The sequence below is a fragment of the Sander vitreus genome, chromosome 11 (genome assembly GCF_031162955.1).
Source record: "Sander vitreus isolate 19-12246 chromosome 11, sanVit1, whole genome shotgun sequence".
Taxonomy (NCBI): Eukaryota; Metazoa; Chordata; class Actinopteri; order Perciformes; family Percidae; genus Sander; species Sander vitreus.
In genome coordinates this window covers 4198135-4215021 of record NC_135865.1, presented here as the reverse complement: position 1 = coordinate 4215021, position 16887 = coordinate 4198135, and the positions used below count along the sequence as shown (strand labels likewise).

At 40.6% G+C, this 16887-nt stretch overlaps 2 protein-coding genes across 2 annotated transcripts; one reads left to right on the top strand and one right to left on the bottom strand.

Moving 5' to 3' along the window:
- Positions 1-160: 160 nt before the first annotated feature.
- Positions 161-4896, top strand: osgepl1 (O-sialoglycoprotein endopeptidase-like 1). Its single transcript, XM_078263131.1, has 7 exons — positions 161-568; positions 928-1315; positions 1418-1622; positions 2947-3095; positions 4268-4398; positions 4498-4569; positions 4661-4896. The coding sequence occupies exons 1-7, from the start codon at positions 357-359 to the stop codon at positions 4743-4745; spliced, it is 1242 nt and encodes a 413-aa protein (XP_078119257.1). The 5' UTR covers positions 161-356; the 3' UTR covers positions 4746-4896.
- A 2357-nt stretch (positions 4897-7253) lies between these two features.
- Positions 7254-15176, bottom strand: fkbp7 (FKBP prolyl isomerase 7). Its single transcript, XM_078263130.1, has 4 exons — positions 14878-15176; positions 14288-14439; positions 11028-11155; positions 7254-9169 (listed from the first exon to the last, which is right to left on the bottom strand). The coding sequence occupies exons 1-4, from the start codon at positions 15105-15107 to the stop codon at positions 9008-9010; spliced, it is 672 nt and encodes a 223-aa protein (XP_078119256.1). The 5' UTR covers positions 15108-15176; the 3' UTR covers positions 7254-9007.
- Between the last annotated feature and the right edge of the window lie 1711 nt (positions 15177-16887).

Genomic DNA, 16887 nt, shown 5'->3' with positions numbered 1-16887 from the left:
TATCATTTTAATTTGTATATGTGTATATGAATATGTTGCTCATATTTTTGTTAATGCCTTCATGTCTGTACTTAATCAAAGGTCACAAACTTGCCGGTACACGGAATTATTTACATGTGACGCAGCCACACGGCTAGAACGAAAGATAGCATACGAGTACTGTAACTTTCTGCTCGTAACTCCATGGGCTTCATGTATTTTCTGTTTTTGGTTCGTTGCCCTGGGAACTAATGTGATGCCGTTCCCATATTCGTCTCAGCATCTTAATTTAAGAGTTTAGAATCCAATGGGAAAGGAGGTGAGGTCACCCACAGTTCCTAGACTATTTTAACTCACAGTTGGCTAGGATTAGTGTCATGGCCATGTTCCATACAAAAGTAAAAATTCTGCACAGGCTGCTACAGTTTAGACACACATTTTGGTCCTCTCCTTCACTTGGAAAAGCACCTTGCTCCAGACTGGTTCTGGGCATTGAGACAAGCTGTGATGACACTGGAGCTGCTGTGCTGGACGAGACAGGTGAAATACTGGGAGAGTCTCTACATTCACAGAAAGAAGTTCATCTGAGGTGGGTGTAGGAGCCATTTACTGAGTTTATCATTTGTATTGTATTTACATTTATCCTAGTTTCTTATTTTCTATTTATCATGTCTGCTAGTAGGTTAGTTGGCTTGAGACGGGGGTAGCTATACCAGTTCAGACTCACATGTACACATTTTTTTTTGCATCGCTGTACCTGAAATGGAAATAAATGGACTTAAAATGGATTTTCCTTTCGGTCTTTTAAGGGTTGAAATCATACCCCTATGTTGGTAAGTGACTCTGGAAGGATTTTAAGCCACCACAGTGGGTGTCAGAGCTGTGTTCAGTTAACAGGGTCATTGCTTTAGGGCTTTTGCTTATGTCCTTCCCTCTTGATTGCTGCAGGACTGGTGGCATCATCCCCACAGTGGCACGACAGCTCCACAGCGAAAACATAGAGCGTGTGGTCCAGGAGGCTTTGGAGAGGAGCGACACGGACCCGAGCCGGCTCTCAGCTGTGGCCACCACTGTGAAGCCCGGCTTGGGCCTGAGCTTGGGCGTCGGTCTTGAGTTCAGTCAGAGGTTTGTGAGGCAGCACAACTTGCCCTTCATCCCCATCCACCACATGGAAGCCCATGCCCTGACCGTCAGGATGCTTCAAACTGTCGCCTTCCCCTTCCTGGTCCTGCTCGTTTCTGGTGGTCACTCACTTCTTGCTGTGGCTCGAGGAGTCGACGACTTTCTGCTTTTGGGTCACACTCTGGATGAAGCTCCAGGGGATACACTGGATAAAGTAAGGTCTTATTTTAACACTAAAATATGAGTGTTGTTAGTGGTCATGATGTTCAATTTGTGATTACAAACCAATCAAATATTGTCTTTTGTGGATTCTCAGGTGGCAAGACGTTTGTCCCTCATAAAACACCCACAGTGTTCCACACTAAGTGGAGGACAAGCTATAGAGCTTCTAGCGAAGGATGGCGACAGGATGAGGTTCCCTTTCAGGACACCTATGGGACAAACATATGACTGCTGCTTTTCTTTCGCTGGGCTACGGAATCAAGTTAACATGTTGATAATGAAAAAAGAAGCAGAGGAAGGTATGAGGACACACACAGGCTCTTGCAAATGACAACCATAACCCAAGTGATCAGATGCATAGACCCTTTATTTCTTTTAAAGACAGACAGTTTGACTTGTCCAACACGTGTGTAACTCAAAACATATGAATTACTGCATTGCAGCAATGCATGGGATCATTGATCTTATTAGTTTAACCTGTGCTCTTCCTGCTTTGGTAAGTCAAAATGTCTGCTTTTAAAACACATACAAAAAAAATTTATCATTTTGGAAATTGTTTATCTGTGTTCATCAAGTACAGATGAACAAATGACACGATGAATAGAGGTTTGGCAGGTTTATGTGTAAAACTGTCAGTTTGGGGAAAAATTTCCGTTTGCACACCAGAAACAAATGTGAAATATGCATAAAAAGAAACCCACTCTTGATCATGTTTATTCAGTACAATTGTACTTGCTTTTGTCACTAGTTCCCCAGTATTGTTTACAGGTTGACAGAAACTGTTGGGGACCTTCACATCTAAATAAATTAAATCACAGATCATTGATCACAGACAACAATGGAAAGGCCTACCTGAAAGAGGTAGAGGACCTGACCTGCTGGTATCAGGACAACAACATACTCATGAATGTCAGCAAGACTAAAGAGACGATAGTGGACTTTGGGTGTGAAGAAGCAGGGAAGGAACCACGCCCTCGTTCAAATCGACGAGTCCTCGGGGGAGAGGGTGGACAGCTTCAAGTACTTTGGTGTCCACATTGCAGAGGGTCTGACCTGGGCGCTGCATACTGACTCAGTGGTGAGAAAGGCAAGGCAGAGACTGTTTCACTTTAGACGCCTGAGGAAATTCTGGGTTTGCTCTCAAATCCTGAGCAGTTCCTGCTTCCGCATCATTGAGAGTGTCCTGACCGGGAACATCGCCGCCTGGTACAGAAACCGCACAGGACAGCACTGCTAAGCCCTGCAGAGAGTTGTTTGTTTGGCCGAACATACGGGGCCCTACCCTGCCTAAAGGATATTTACACCAGACGCGGCAAGAGAAAAAGGCTAGGAGAATCATTAAAGATCCAAACCACCCGGGTAACAGCCTTTTCTTCCTGTTGAGGTCGGGAAGAAGGTACCGGATATACCAGGCCAGCACTGAGAGGCTCAGGGGAAGCTTTTACCCTCAGGCCACTAGGATACCCCCCTAATCATACATACACACATATAGTTATTATTACCACTGTTTTAATGCATACATTGAAGGAACTGGCGGATTACATTTCCCTGAAATTGTATTTTTATATGATTTCACACGGCAAATAAATTGTATTGAATTGTCTTTTTGTCTCCCTGGTGTAGGTATCGAACAGGGGACACTGTTATCATGCGCGAATGACATTGCAGCTGCCACACAGCACACAGTGGCCTCTCATCTTGCAAAGCGCACACATCGAGCCATCTTGTTCTGCAAGGCCATCGGCCTGCTGCCATCGAGCAGTCCCACCTTGGTGAGTGCGTTACTTCACTTTGTATTTTATTTGAATGCATGCGTTGACCTTTTAGAACAATGTAACAACAATCGCAACGTCTAGAATTGCAGTTATTGGAGAAAAGGTGATTGTAAATTACATGTTAACCATCTACATTTCTTCTTCCTTAAAGGCGTACTATGTAACTTTTCCCTCTTCTGTCCCCCTACAGGTTGTCTCATTGGAACTACAGCTTGCACGGCTGTAGTTCCAATGAGACAACCTGTAGGGCACATGTCAAACTCAAGGCCCGCGGGCCAAATCCGGCCCCTTGCACATTCTGATCCGGCCCACATATCAATTTAGGTTCACAATACATTTTGGCCCACCTAGTTGTGCGCCAAACCAAAAACATGGGAAACTGTAACGGCTTTGGAACTTTTTTGCTGACTTTTTCAGGGCTTTATGTGGACCAAACTGTAAGTGAGATGACTATATGAGACATGCAATAATTGAGTCAAAGATATTTGACTTTTTCGATGAAATAAAAGCATGTCAATGAACTATACATGTCTGGCCCTTGATGTGATTCTCTTTTTCCAGTGTGGCCCTTAGTGATACTGAGTTTGACACCCCTGCTGTAGGGGGACCGAAGAAGGAAAAGTTCCATAGTACGCCTTTAATTAGAAGGTTGCTTACAGGAATATTGACACTGTTACTGACGTTATACTGATCTTATTTCATTTGTGCTCCCAGCACTTATGTACTTATGTACTTATATTAACATATTCTGTGTACAATAATACAAAAATAAAATGGACATCAAAATCGTACCTTTTTAAAAGGATAAGGGTATCAATATTCTATATTTATCTTATAAATACTCACTAGTGCCCCAAAAATGTGTTAATTCACAGCTGAAAATAGTCCCCAACTAATATTTTACTCCTAGTTTGTTTGCTAAAAACTACAGTGCCCAGCTGTTTTAGGAAATTAAATATCCCTTATTTTTTTTGGGGGGGGGGGTGGAGTTGAGAGCCACAGACAGGGTAGAGGTGTCACCAACCAACAAACACGTTGTAGGTTTTGGTCTTTTCATGGGATTTGAAGAAGAAGAAAACTATAGAGTAACACCAGCCCCATCCTTTGACTCAGAGAAGACTGTGATAATAAGAGATTTGAAGATTTCATCATGAACTCTTCTTTGACAGGTGCTGTCTGGAGGAGTTGCAAGCAATCAGTATATCCGCAAGGCTTTAACTCTCATCACTGACACGACGGGACTACGCCTGCTCTGTCCTCCAGCCAAATTCTGCACTGACAATGGAGTGATGATTGCATGGTGTGTGTATATTTTGACAGTGAATCCGATCGGATCCATCTGAGACAGACTTTCTTATTTCTTCTTCTTTTTCTTTTCTTCTTTTTTTTTTTAAACCAGGAACGGTGTTGAACGCCTGAGAGAAGGGAAAGGGATACTGCCTCCAAATGTGGATGTCAGCTATGAGCCAAAGTAGGTCCACACTAAACCAAAGATTTCATTTCTGATTTCAGTGGAAGATACCAATTTTTTACCATGAGCTCACATTAATGGTGTATTCCAGGGCGAGGCTGGGTGTTGACATGACAGCAGAGGTGAAGGCAGCAGCGATCAGGTTGCCCTCAGTCCGGATGAAGATCCCCAACTGACACACTGTTGGTTTTGTTCTGCGCAGAAGAAAGTATTTTTGTCACTCCTATGTACTGTGTATATACTGTGTATATAAGCACATTAAACATCTATTTATTAATAAACGTGTTTTTATACATCTTGATTTAATTAAAATACTCATACTTAAAATGTCATCAAAGTGAAATCTTTTTAGTTTTTCTATTAATATTTTTTAAATAATACAGCCATCATTACAAAGAATTAGTTTAGCTTATTATAAGTTTCCGTCCAAACAATAAACTGGGGGTGATTGGTGAGTATTCGTCGCATGATAACTTCCTTTTTTCATTTTTGAATAAGACATATCACACAAGCTCATGACAAGAATATACTACACTAAATCAAAAATACATTCATTTGATGCCTCTTTCTCCCCTGTTTGTGTAAAAAAAAGACAATAATACATGCTTTCTGGGAATGTGAGAAGGTTTGTAAGGGTTGGTTAGAGATCCAAAAATGGATGACCAACACTCCGTCTTGAGCAGAACATTTCAAAACACAGACCAGCTAAAGTACCCCATTGTATGGATGGTCCTTTTCTCCTCTTTGGTATATACATTTTTTTTTATATACCCTATATATCATTTTACAGTATTGGAAGGATACAGAGGCCCCATCGCTACAGCAATGGAAGGGACTAATGAAATATTTTTTAAGTATACAAAAATCAATGTTTGAAGACCGGAACAAAAGACAACAATTCAACAAGGTGTGGCAGGACATATATGAAGCCTTGTAAATGAAATGGCTAAGAAATAAGGACTAGGTATGTTGACTGAGAGCTGGAAACCGTGTGTGTGTGTGTGTGTGTGTGTGTGTGTGTGTGCGGGTGGGTGGGTGGGTTTGTGTGTCAAACTGTGTGGGGTGGTGTGTATGTAAAAGTGGAGTAGAGGAATACTGTTACTAGTAGGAGATGTACTCAGATTGGAGTATGAAATTACACAGTATGCTGGTATATGTATTACTTCTTGATGGAAATTAATTATAAAAAAAGAAATACATGTGTGGCCGGGTTGGATCAGTGGGTAGAGCAGGCGCACATATATTTAGAGGTTTATGCCTCGACGCAGAGGTCCAGGGTTCGACTCCGACCTGTGACCATTTCCTGCATGTCTTCCCCCTCTGTCTCCCCTTTCTCACCTGTCCTGTACATTAAAGGCGGAAAAGCCCAAAAAAAAAAATACATATCACATTTATGTGGGACAACACGTAGAGTATCTGAACATCTCGAGAGGCTGAAACTTATCCAGAACTCTGCTGCTAGACTGCTGACTAAAACAAAGAAGAGAGAACACATGACTCCAGTCTAAGCTGCTCTGCTCTGCCTCCCTGTAGCCTCTAGAAAGTATTTTAAAGTCCTTGTATACAAAGCTCTCAGAGGCTTAGGACCGGCCTGCATCACAGATTTCCTGTCCTATGTTCCTTCCCGACCCCTTAGATCACAGGTGTCCAACTCAAGGCCCGCAGGCCAAATCCGGCCCCTCTCACATTTTGATCTGGCCTGCATATCAATGTAGGTTCACAATACATTTCCGCCCGCCTAGTTTTTGTTGCTTTTTCCAACGTTTTATTTGCTTTTTCTGAAGTTTTTATCACTTTTTCTGATGTTTTTGGGCGCTTTATGTCGAAAAAACTGTGAGAGAAAAGACTGTAGGTCAAAGATATTTGAGTTTTGCGAACAAATAATGTGTGGCCCTTAGTGAAGTTGAGTTTGACATCCCGGCCGTAGATCATCTACTGCTGGTTTGCTAGTTACTCAAAACTCCACCAAAAAGAAAAGTGGACATGAACAGCCTGCCCAAAGATATCAGAGGCAGGCTCTGTTGAAATTTCAAAACTGCACTTAAACACAGATATCTCTGTAACCTGGCACCAGTTTTTTTTTTTTACAATGTGTGTGTTTTAGATAGAGTCCAACGTGCTCTTTTTAAATGACCTGTTTTGCCTTTAAATGTCTTTTTTAGTCGCTTATCTTTTCAATGGGTTGCTCTCTCAGCCACGCCTGTATTCTTTTTAAATAATATTTCCCGTTTTTATTCTCTTTTAAATGTTAAGCACTTTAAGCTGCGTGCCTTGTATGAAAGGTGCTATACAAATAAAGGTTATTATCATCTTGAGGCCTCTTGAGGCAACAATCTGAGGGTCATAAACAGCATGGAAGTGTTAAAACTTTTAAAACGTACAGCATAAAAAGATTCACCTTAAGCTTGGTTGGCTCCTTTTTCCCGAACATACATACACTTCCCTTTGATTGTATGTTACACAGAAAGCTGGGGTTTGCCACCTGAAAGCTAAGATGAAAGCGTATTATATATACAGGTTATACAGCTGTTGATGATACAGAGTACACATTAAATCCTGTCTAACTCCTGTACAGGAGATGTAATATTGTCATCAAGGTGCAGACTTGTTTATGTTATTGGTTAAGCGTCACCCTGTAGTGGTTACTTTATGTATGTGCACCTCAACACACAGAGGAGAGTTGCTGATGATAAAACAAAATGTTTTTTATTCAAGAACATACACAAAAAAAAAAACACTGACATAAGAATATGCATGTCATGTGCAAGAGTTTGCCAACTATTCAGTGACTGATCATTTCCGGTTCAGAAGAACATTTCACACTAACTCACGTCTGTCCTCTCATACCAGATCATCCACCTACGCTGGAAATGAAATGCAAATTCATCTCTTTTTTTCTTATCTTGGAAAAAAAAAAAAAAATCAATCATATGAATCCATTGATTCCACAACTGAGATGAATCTGAATTACTAACGACATACTGTAGTTTTCCACATACACTATGGTTTATTCATTGATTGTTCCTAAATACAATTGTTCAACTGGATACACTGAAAATCCTGATTTTTAACCATGTAAAGATGTACACAAAACTTGTAAAACATGCATTTTTATCATCAATGTTATTCAAACTTGTCAATCACATCCACATGTGCTGTCATTTATTTTAGCCTTGCTTGTATTGGACATCCTTTCCTGGAAGGAAAGAGGTCTTTGCAGTCACCTTTTCAATATGTCCGCCTCTATCTATGGATCTGTACGCTGGTGTGATATTGCAGATTAGAGGGCAGAAAACTCACAGGAAGTTGGGACAATTGAAACTCCTCTCTCTTGTGATGGCAAATTTACATTTAAGCATGATTCTCTACATTATTTGTATAATTTCTTTTACTGTTTCTCTCACAATGCTGAAAGTGAGTTTTTTTCTTTTCCTCACGTGTTGAAGGTAAGAGCCACAAAGTCTGGGAACTTAACGTGTTCGCTGAACAGATAGGGCCTACAAGGTCACCCTAAACTCCGTTATTTCTCCCTGGATAGTTGAGACTTCTCACATAGTTGAGATAAACGGGATGTCTGAACCTTAGAAAGGGTAGAAAGTGGTACAGAGGGGAAGAAGTGAAGTGGCTCCTGAATGTCTGACTAGGTTTGATTGTAAGAAATGTTGAGTCATGTTTAGAAAGGGGGGGCATGTCTTTCTATCTCACTGGAGATGCATATATACTGTGTCCTTTTTCTTATTCGTTGAACGGACCTTTCACTTAAGCGCTGCGTGCCTTTTGTGAACTGTGTGCTTCCTTGTAAACTTGCAAGTTTATAATAAAATACAAAAACCTAACTTGGTTTAGTCTTTGACTGTCTTTATTTTGTTTCACAAAACACCTCTAACACTCTTGTGTCTGGTTCCTCTCAAATCTCATTTGACAGGGCAGTCAGGTTACAGTTTCAAAGACAAGGATTCCACAACATATTGCAATCCTGTGATTTCTTTTTTTTTTTTTTTTTGCCGCAAATTGAATCAATGTTTAACAAAAGAAAAAAACAGTTTAAATGCTTACATTTAGTGGTATTTGCACAGAGGTTTTCACAGGTGTTGGAGACGTGTTTGCATAGTTTAATACTTTTAAACTATGCAAATTGAGTGGCTAGTTTGCAGGCTTGGAAAGATGTCTTGGGGACTCCAAATACCTTAACGAAGTTACTTCCTTGTAAAAAGGAAAAATCCAGCCCGAAACTGTTCAAATCTTTTTTTTTAACAGCTAGGGCTGAACTGGTCACAACCTTGTAATATTCACTGCTATAACATGTTTATAGCAAAAAGAACAATCGGCAATATACGAACATCTGAGGGTGGAGTTTTCCCTTCCCCATTTATGTTTTCTCTCGAATTAATCAATGTACATAAACTATAACAATTACCGAGATCCACTTCTTTCAACACTAGAGCTCATCATGTTCATAAATATTATACTCCTTGGCACTGATCAGCCCGTCTCTGTCGTGGTCACTCTTGCGGAATATATCAGCCATAATCTTCTCGTAGAACGGGTCGTCGCGTGCCTTCCCGCCCTTTTCATACTCCAGTCTCAAGTATTCTTTCACCTGAAAATGAAAGGAACGCTTCATTGTTCACACTTCAGAATCCATAACAGACATACATTTCTTTCTATATATCTTTCACAGCACTGCTATTACATAACAAGCCCCTGTTGGTCTCTTCAGGCAACATATCACATTGGTATTAAATCAAGATAAATGGTATTAATAGCAGGTCATTCACTTCTTCTTCTTTTAAAGTGTTATCAACAATCCAGATAACATTATGACTATAAGCCTGCTGGCAGAGGAATAACAAATCCTTACATTTGTTAATTATAACGTTAATAACTAATTCTTGGATGCAGGTATTCTGGGGTCGAGCCAATATTTTTGATCTCTTTAAAATGGGTTTGTTTCCCTGGTGGTTTGTAGTCCCTTTATTTTGTTTTGACACTGCTGTAAAGAGTCGTGGAGCGAATACAGTATATAAATGAAAGGTAAAGTGATTTATAGCCTGACAACTTTTTAGTACAATCAATGGATGTTTATGATGTGAGATAATGAGAGCACAAACATACAGTATGTGGCCTTCACTCTTATGAGGCATCTACAAAGGCAAGGTTACTACTAGAGATGCACCGATTACAACTTTCTAGGCCGATTCGGATTTTCTTTGAGTTAGGCCAGCCGATACCGATTTCGATTCCATTTTTTCTAACCACTTTACAGCACACACAAATATTTATTTTCTATCTTTTCTTTAATAGAACGTTTTGCACAGAACATAGAACATTTTTTGAACAGATAATGGATCACTATAAAATAGAACTATATAAATTATGAAATCGGCATATGTCAGACTGACCTGCCGGTCGCCGGTCATGGCCGAGCACGTGAAAACCGGTCTATCGGTGCTTCTCTAGTTACTACGGTTTGGATTCTTTATAAGCTGTTTGGAAAGCAAGTGAAAAAAATATATATAAATGTGGCATCAAGTTTAGATGAGATATTTTGAAAGATTATTTGTGGGGCTTTTTCCGCCTTTATTCGACAGGACAGCTAGGTGAGAAAGGGGAGACAGAGGGGAAAGACATGCAGAAAATCGTCACAGGTCGGACTCGAACCCTGGACCCCTGCGTCGAGGCATACACCTCTCAGTACATGTGCGCCTGCTCTACCCACTGAAACAACCCGGCCACGGGCAACACATTTTCAGATAACAATCTTGTCACGAGCCTGTTGTTATCAAGGCTGGATTATCAACTGTCCCAAGGCCTCGGAACTCCAGGTATCAGTTGGTTTGTGCTAATTTAATTGGACACCTGTTTAAAAAATACAGACTAACCACATGATCGCGTAGGGATAGTAAAAAAAAGAATTATGAATATTTGTGGAAATACGTTTATTTATTTACTTTCCAAGATGACAAGATTGATACCACTCTCATGTCTGTGTGTTAAAGGGATACTTCTGATATTTTAGAGTGGGGTTGTATGAGCTACTTCTCCATAGTCAGTGTGTTAGCTACAGTAGATGGAGGTCAACACCCCCCCAGTTTGGAGAAGCAGGCAGGAGTACTGACACAGAAGCTAAGCATTGTACTGCTGTGGACGGGGGCAGCAGCATAACAGATTTTAGACAACACTTGCGGTCGGCACGCCACTAAAAGACCAAACTCTTATTTTAAGAGCTTGACTTGTGCCTGTATGATGCGTATTCCTGATTTAATGTGTTAAATCAGATTACCGTCTGTGACCAGATATCATCCAGAATGGAAAGACTGTACACACTGCACAGGAAGAGTAACCGGTGTTTAAAAAGGGGCTAGCAGCTCATTTTTGCCCCCCCTCAGTGCCATGATTATTACCTTTTCTGTCTGAGCTACTTTTGTGATAATTACCAGCCTGTAGATGATAGTTACCTCAGCCTTTGTGAGACTTCTGTCTCTATCAAGGTCCATCTGTCCGAAAGCCTCCATGCTGCGCGGTCCCCTGGACACAGAGTAGACCTCCACCTCAAACACCACCGTAGCATTGGGCGGCACTGGATCTATTTCATCAGGGGGAAATAACAGCAGCACATGAACAGTTTAAAACACCACAAGCAATTATAATGCCATAGTAGTAGCTCATAATTACCATTATTTATTATCATAATTTATCATGCACTACCGTACAGGGTGGAGTGGTGAAGTTGGTGTGATAACATTTCAGGAAGGAGGGGGAGTTGCATTTTACTGAGTTTATCTGGTTGGTGGTTGTGCTACATGTTCTGACTTTGTGATGAACTGAACAAAACAGCTACTAACCACGTAAATGAATGGATAACGTCTACAAAATGTAAAGGCCCATAAGGACATGGCATTAATCCAGCAAGAAAAGAAAATATTCTAAATATACTCAAGAGAGCAACATGCAATTAAAGTTGTTGATAGTTTTTTTACTGAGAGAAAAACAAGAACATGGAGCCTCCATTACAGCTGTACAACACTGGGTTTTCACTCAGCAGCTCTCAGCCTAGGATAGGTTTAAACTTTACATGCATGTAATTGCAATGCAAACTGTTGCAGAGACAGCAAAAGCATGCAAAACCCATTTCCTCCACAGCCAATTAGTGAAATCAAGTGATGAAACCTGAAATGCAGACTCCCAGGCTGGGCAACACCACCATCAGAACATCACACCAAAGTGCATTTATGAACAACAACATACAGAGTTAGTAATAAACAGTAGTTAGAGATAAAACGCTAATAATCAGCTGTTAGTTTTCAGACAGTGCTCCAATGCATGCAGAAAGAGTGAGATGAAGTAAAGACCTTTAAACCTTTTGTGCATGCTTACAGTACATGCCATGTTGGGATGAGTAGCAAACACTGCGAGGGATGTGATGCCGTTTCAACTAAAGTGCTGTAAAAGAAGACAAGACAGCATGAAGGCAGCTATTCCAGCACAGAAACAGTACTACACAATAATCAGTTTTAAAGCCTGTATAAATGGGATTTATTGTTTTTAACTTGTCACGGCACAATCTTCCTATTGGTTGCCAGGCTGAGGTAGGAGGGGCTTACCTAGTCGCAGACACTGGGGGAGTTTACAAAAAGGGAAGAAGAAGAAGAAGAAGAAGAAGAAGAAGAAGAAGAAGAAGAAGAAGAAGAAGCTGGAGTCAGAGTTCAGGACAAAAGACAAGTGTTCTGAGTGTTGCGGAGGAGAATCTTCTTCCCCCATTCAGGTTGTGTTAATATTATTGTCCGCTTCTTAAATGTCTACAAATGAACTTTCAAAAGAGTGCTGACGCTGACCTGAGCCGGACAACGCAGTGAGCTAGTCGAATGACGGAACGAAGCGCTGCCGGGGCAGCGTAGTTTCTAGAGTGCGGATCGGGCCGCATTTTTCTGTCCGAGCCCGGCCCGCGTCCGACAGAGCAGTAACCGAACCCGACCCGAGCCCGACAGGTATTAAGATATTTATGTCCAAGCCCGACTAATTTTTTTTCTCATACTAATGACACATGTACGTTTGTTTGTGTGGAAAGCTTTTATTAAGCAACTGTAGGAAGGCATTCGGAAATGTCAACAGATGAGCGTATCAGCGCACACGGGGCAACAAGCGCACGTTAACACAGGCGCGCACCTATAATGAGCTTTTTTATTTTTTTATTTAAAATGTTCAATGCCTTATCGCGCTGATGTGACCGAGCCCGACCCGAACCCGGACATCATTTCTAAATATCTGTCCGAACCCGGCCCGGCCCGTCGGTTACCTTCGGGCCCCGACGTGCTCGGTTCGGGTATCCATCCTCTAGCAGTTTCATATGTACAGGCGGCCAAACTTAGAAAGTCCTAGACGATGTTAGAAAGTTGTCCCAGGGTTGTGGTTATGCCGTGACAAACTCAATCATACAACATATCAATACTACTCCTGGACATTGTCATTTTATTTCCTATGTTCCTTTCTGCCACTCACTAAGACATCAACTTGCAAACATAAAACTTGCTTGAAACAAGTGATCAGAGAACATGTGACAAGAACATTGTTTGTAACATTTTTAAATTGCGTGGTAATCTACATTTTTGGTAAATAATAAAAGAAGCACTCAACCGATTTTTACATGATGATCAGTTTACTCATCCCACTGCTTTCCTTGGCAAGACACGCTTTACATAGAATTTAAGCACTAAGATTGGCCAGGGGTCCATGCTCGTGCTTACTCGGTTAATAGAGCTCAACAGCGAGCGCCCACTTTTTAAACGTCTCGGGATTCAGAAGTGATTTTTGCCCATTTAATATGTCCATTGACGTTTCATCAAATTCTTATATAAAGAGTTTTAAGCCTGGAACCAAGCCAACCAGCTAAGAGATGAATCGTGACCCAAAAACTGGGCAGGTTATGCCAAGGAAAGCCGTGGGATTCATAATAATGCTACTCAGCATGTGGAAACATTGTATAATGTCCTCTGTGGCTCTGGAGGAGCTTTCTGGGTCTGAGTAAATAACCCTGGTGATTTCGTAGTGATGTCATCAGGGTTATCTCAGCTCAGGGTTGGAGACTACAAATTTACATAACATAAAGCCTTACGTTACAAACGGGGGCTGTGTAGTTTAGAAGACGTGTATGTGTTGAATGAAATGATGCTACCAAGTTGCATTATGGGAAGTGAGTCTAGGCCTGTCGCAATATGCAATAAATCAATTAATCACATGATAAATAAAAATGAGCTCGATAATTTTTAAATGGAAATTATGACGGCCGGAAAAATTTCCATTTTATTTATTGTTTTTGATTGCGTTTGGTTTTTATTCCAGTACATTTTTTGTTAACAGAGACTGAGAGTCCATTTTATTTATTGTGGATATTTAAAATGTCTTCCAGTTCCAGTGTTAAATATTCTTTAGAAATAAAAGTGTATTGATCTTTGAAAAAGGTGTACCTGCATTATTACGCCATTATCATTATATTAGATGAAAATGGTCTCAGAACGACAATATTATCGTTTATCGCAATAATTTCTGGGACAATTTATCGTCCAGCAAAATGTGTTATCGTGACAGGCCTAAGTGAGTCTGAACCATACTAGGAACTAAAAACCCTTTAAAGTAATGTAATATTGTGTAAATCTATGATTTCGCAGTGGGCAATATAAAGCTTTTCCTGATCAAAAAAATCATTGTTACAATTACTTACCTTTGCCTTTTTCTCCAAAGGCCAGGCCAGGGGGAACAGTTATCTTTCGCTTCTCTCCAGGACACATATCTTCCATCCCAATATCAAGGCCCTTAATGACTTGTCCGACGCCCAGCACAAACCACTGAGGGTGCCCAGCTTTGTCTGATCGACTTAACAGAAACAGAACAAAAAGGTCAATCAGAATTCACATCAATAGAATGTGCAGAGCACATCTGAGCACATATGGACATATCTTCATTTTCAGGGACTGTACCATTACAGTAGGGGGTTCCTACCCAATTCATTTTCGTACTGTCCCTAAACACTCCATTGAACCATGTGAAACCATCTGAAAGCAGGATTAACTATGATTCCCAGTATTTAGTGTCCCTACCCATTAAATAATAAACCTGATTTATGTCACATTGAAATAAAGGGTATACAATTTTCCAACACAAAAAAAGGAAACCTTGTAGAGTGCAATGTGAAACCTCTGTTGTGATCAATCTTCATTTAGACAATACAAAGTATAATACAGTAATAAAGCCTGCAAAATTTGCAAAGATGACGTCGATTAACTGCAGCTAAGTTTTTCTCGAGCCACCAACCTGCAGTAGAACTGAGAACCATCTTTGGCGAGGAACCCATCGTAATGGACGTTCATCAGATCTCCTCTTTTACTCTTTGGAGTGCACTGCTCGGGCTTGAACAAAACTTCAATCCTGACGTCGCCGTCCAGCTCAGCTGCTGTCGCCCAAACACACCAGAAACTGAGCTGTGAAGAGACAAAGAGCCACAGTATGCAGCTCGCTAACCTCCACATTATGCCGCCGTGCATTCGTGGCAACTTCTGACGTTTTGACACAGCAGAGGACGTGGAGAGCTGAAATTGTATGACCTCAACAGTCCCGCCCGCGACATTTTTTTTTTCGCGGGATGGTAGGGGAAGAACCCGCCCTACTCTCCCTCTGAATGGCTAGTACTCGTTGCCTGCTCTGGTGGGATTGGTTATGTTAAGGAAAGAGGAGTGGGATTGGCTATGGTTAGGGTAAGAATGTCAGGGTTAGCCAATCAGGGATGAATTCCCTAATGAATATTCATGACTCTTCCCCTAACATCCTGCAAAAAAAAAAAAAAAACTCGCGTCCCATTGCCCTGAACTTGGACTGTCAGGGATTTCTGTTTAAATCCGCCTCCTTCTCTTTAACTGGACCAAGCCAAAGCCATAGAGATATTTCTCTATCACTCTGGACCAAGCCATGGCGGTCCGTGTGTTTGTTTTTTCGTTTGAACCTCAAAACAAAATAACGAGAAACCACGTGTTTTTCGTTTGTCGTTTCAAACCAAAAACAAAGAAACGGTAGAGAGAGCCGTTCTCCCGTTTTTGGTTTCTGAATCCAAAAACGAAAAGCGACTAAACCAAATTCAAATAACGGTCCGATTTTGTTTTTTTGAAATTCCTTTTTTCATTTCTTCGTTTGAATGTCTACATTAAAAGAAAGACAGGTTGGCCAAGTGACCCGGAAGTAATAGTAAATATAGCCAATAAAAATAAAAGCCAAGCTTTTAGAACGGTCATAATATGCAGCACTAACGTTATACCAGAGTAATGTTAGAAGAAAAAAATCAATCAATAAATAGGCTTATATAAACCTGGACCGAAAGAAATATGTTAGCAACAGTAGTTTATTACAGTGATTTAATATCGTGCCTATCCACATCACCAGTCACGTTTAATGAGCGCATTGTTTGGTTCAATACAGTTGGTAATAGTCAACCTAAGAACTTATTGTGTGTGCAGAGTTGTCACTGTTAGCACTATATTATATAATTAAATTCATATTTAATGTGGTTTCCACTGTAATGGACCAAACTGTTCCCCCTTTCTACCAGCAGGTGGCAGTATTTAAATGACTGACTGTATTGTGTCTTTGGTAACTGTTTTAAATCAAGATTACTGATACAGATGCATTTATTGTTGTTCATTTCATTTGGTTTTTGATTTTGATTTTATTTGCAACCTAGTTATCATCATCATCATTCACCCCCAGCCCAGAGTTAAACCTGCATGCCCTTCTGTTTTAACCTTATTCTAACACTGCTATCAGCTTCTTAGAAGCTCAGACAACAAACTCACATCAGAAATGTCCTAATGTAGGCCACCAGTGTGCTATATACTGTGTGAATCTTTCTTCTCTATACACATTCCAGTGTGTATAACATACAACACTCCCATTGTGTCATGCAAGTGAAGAGAATCCATACAAGTCTTAAACATGTATTCAACATATATAGTACATGCATGCTTTCAAAGGCATTGCATGTACAATCTATCGCTGCAGAACATTTACTGTGAAGCCCTAAGGTAAGAACATTTTACAAGGTCCTCAAAAGAAAGTCCAAAAAACATAATTACATTACTAAAAACAGGCTGTCAACGCTGAGTACATCAGCAATAACTGCAACAAAACGTTTCCAGTAACTTTTGAACAGTCCTGCTTATTGACTTGGACGAATCTTTGCCCATTCCTCTGTACAGAACAGCTTCAACTCTTGGATGTTGGTGGGTTTCCTCACATGAGCTGCTTGCTTCCTCCTCCTTCCACAACATTTCAGTC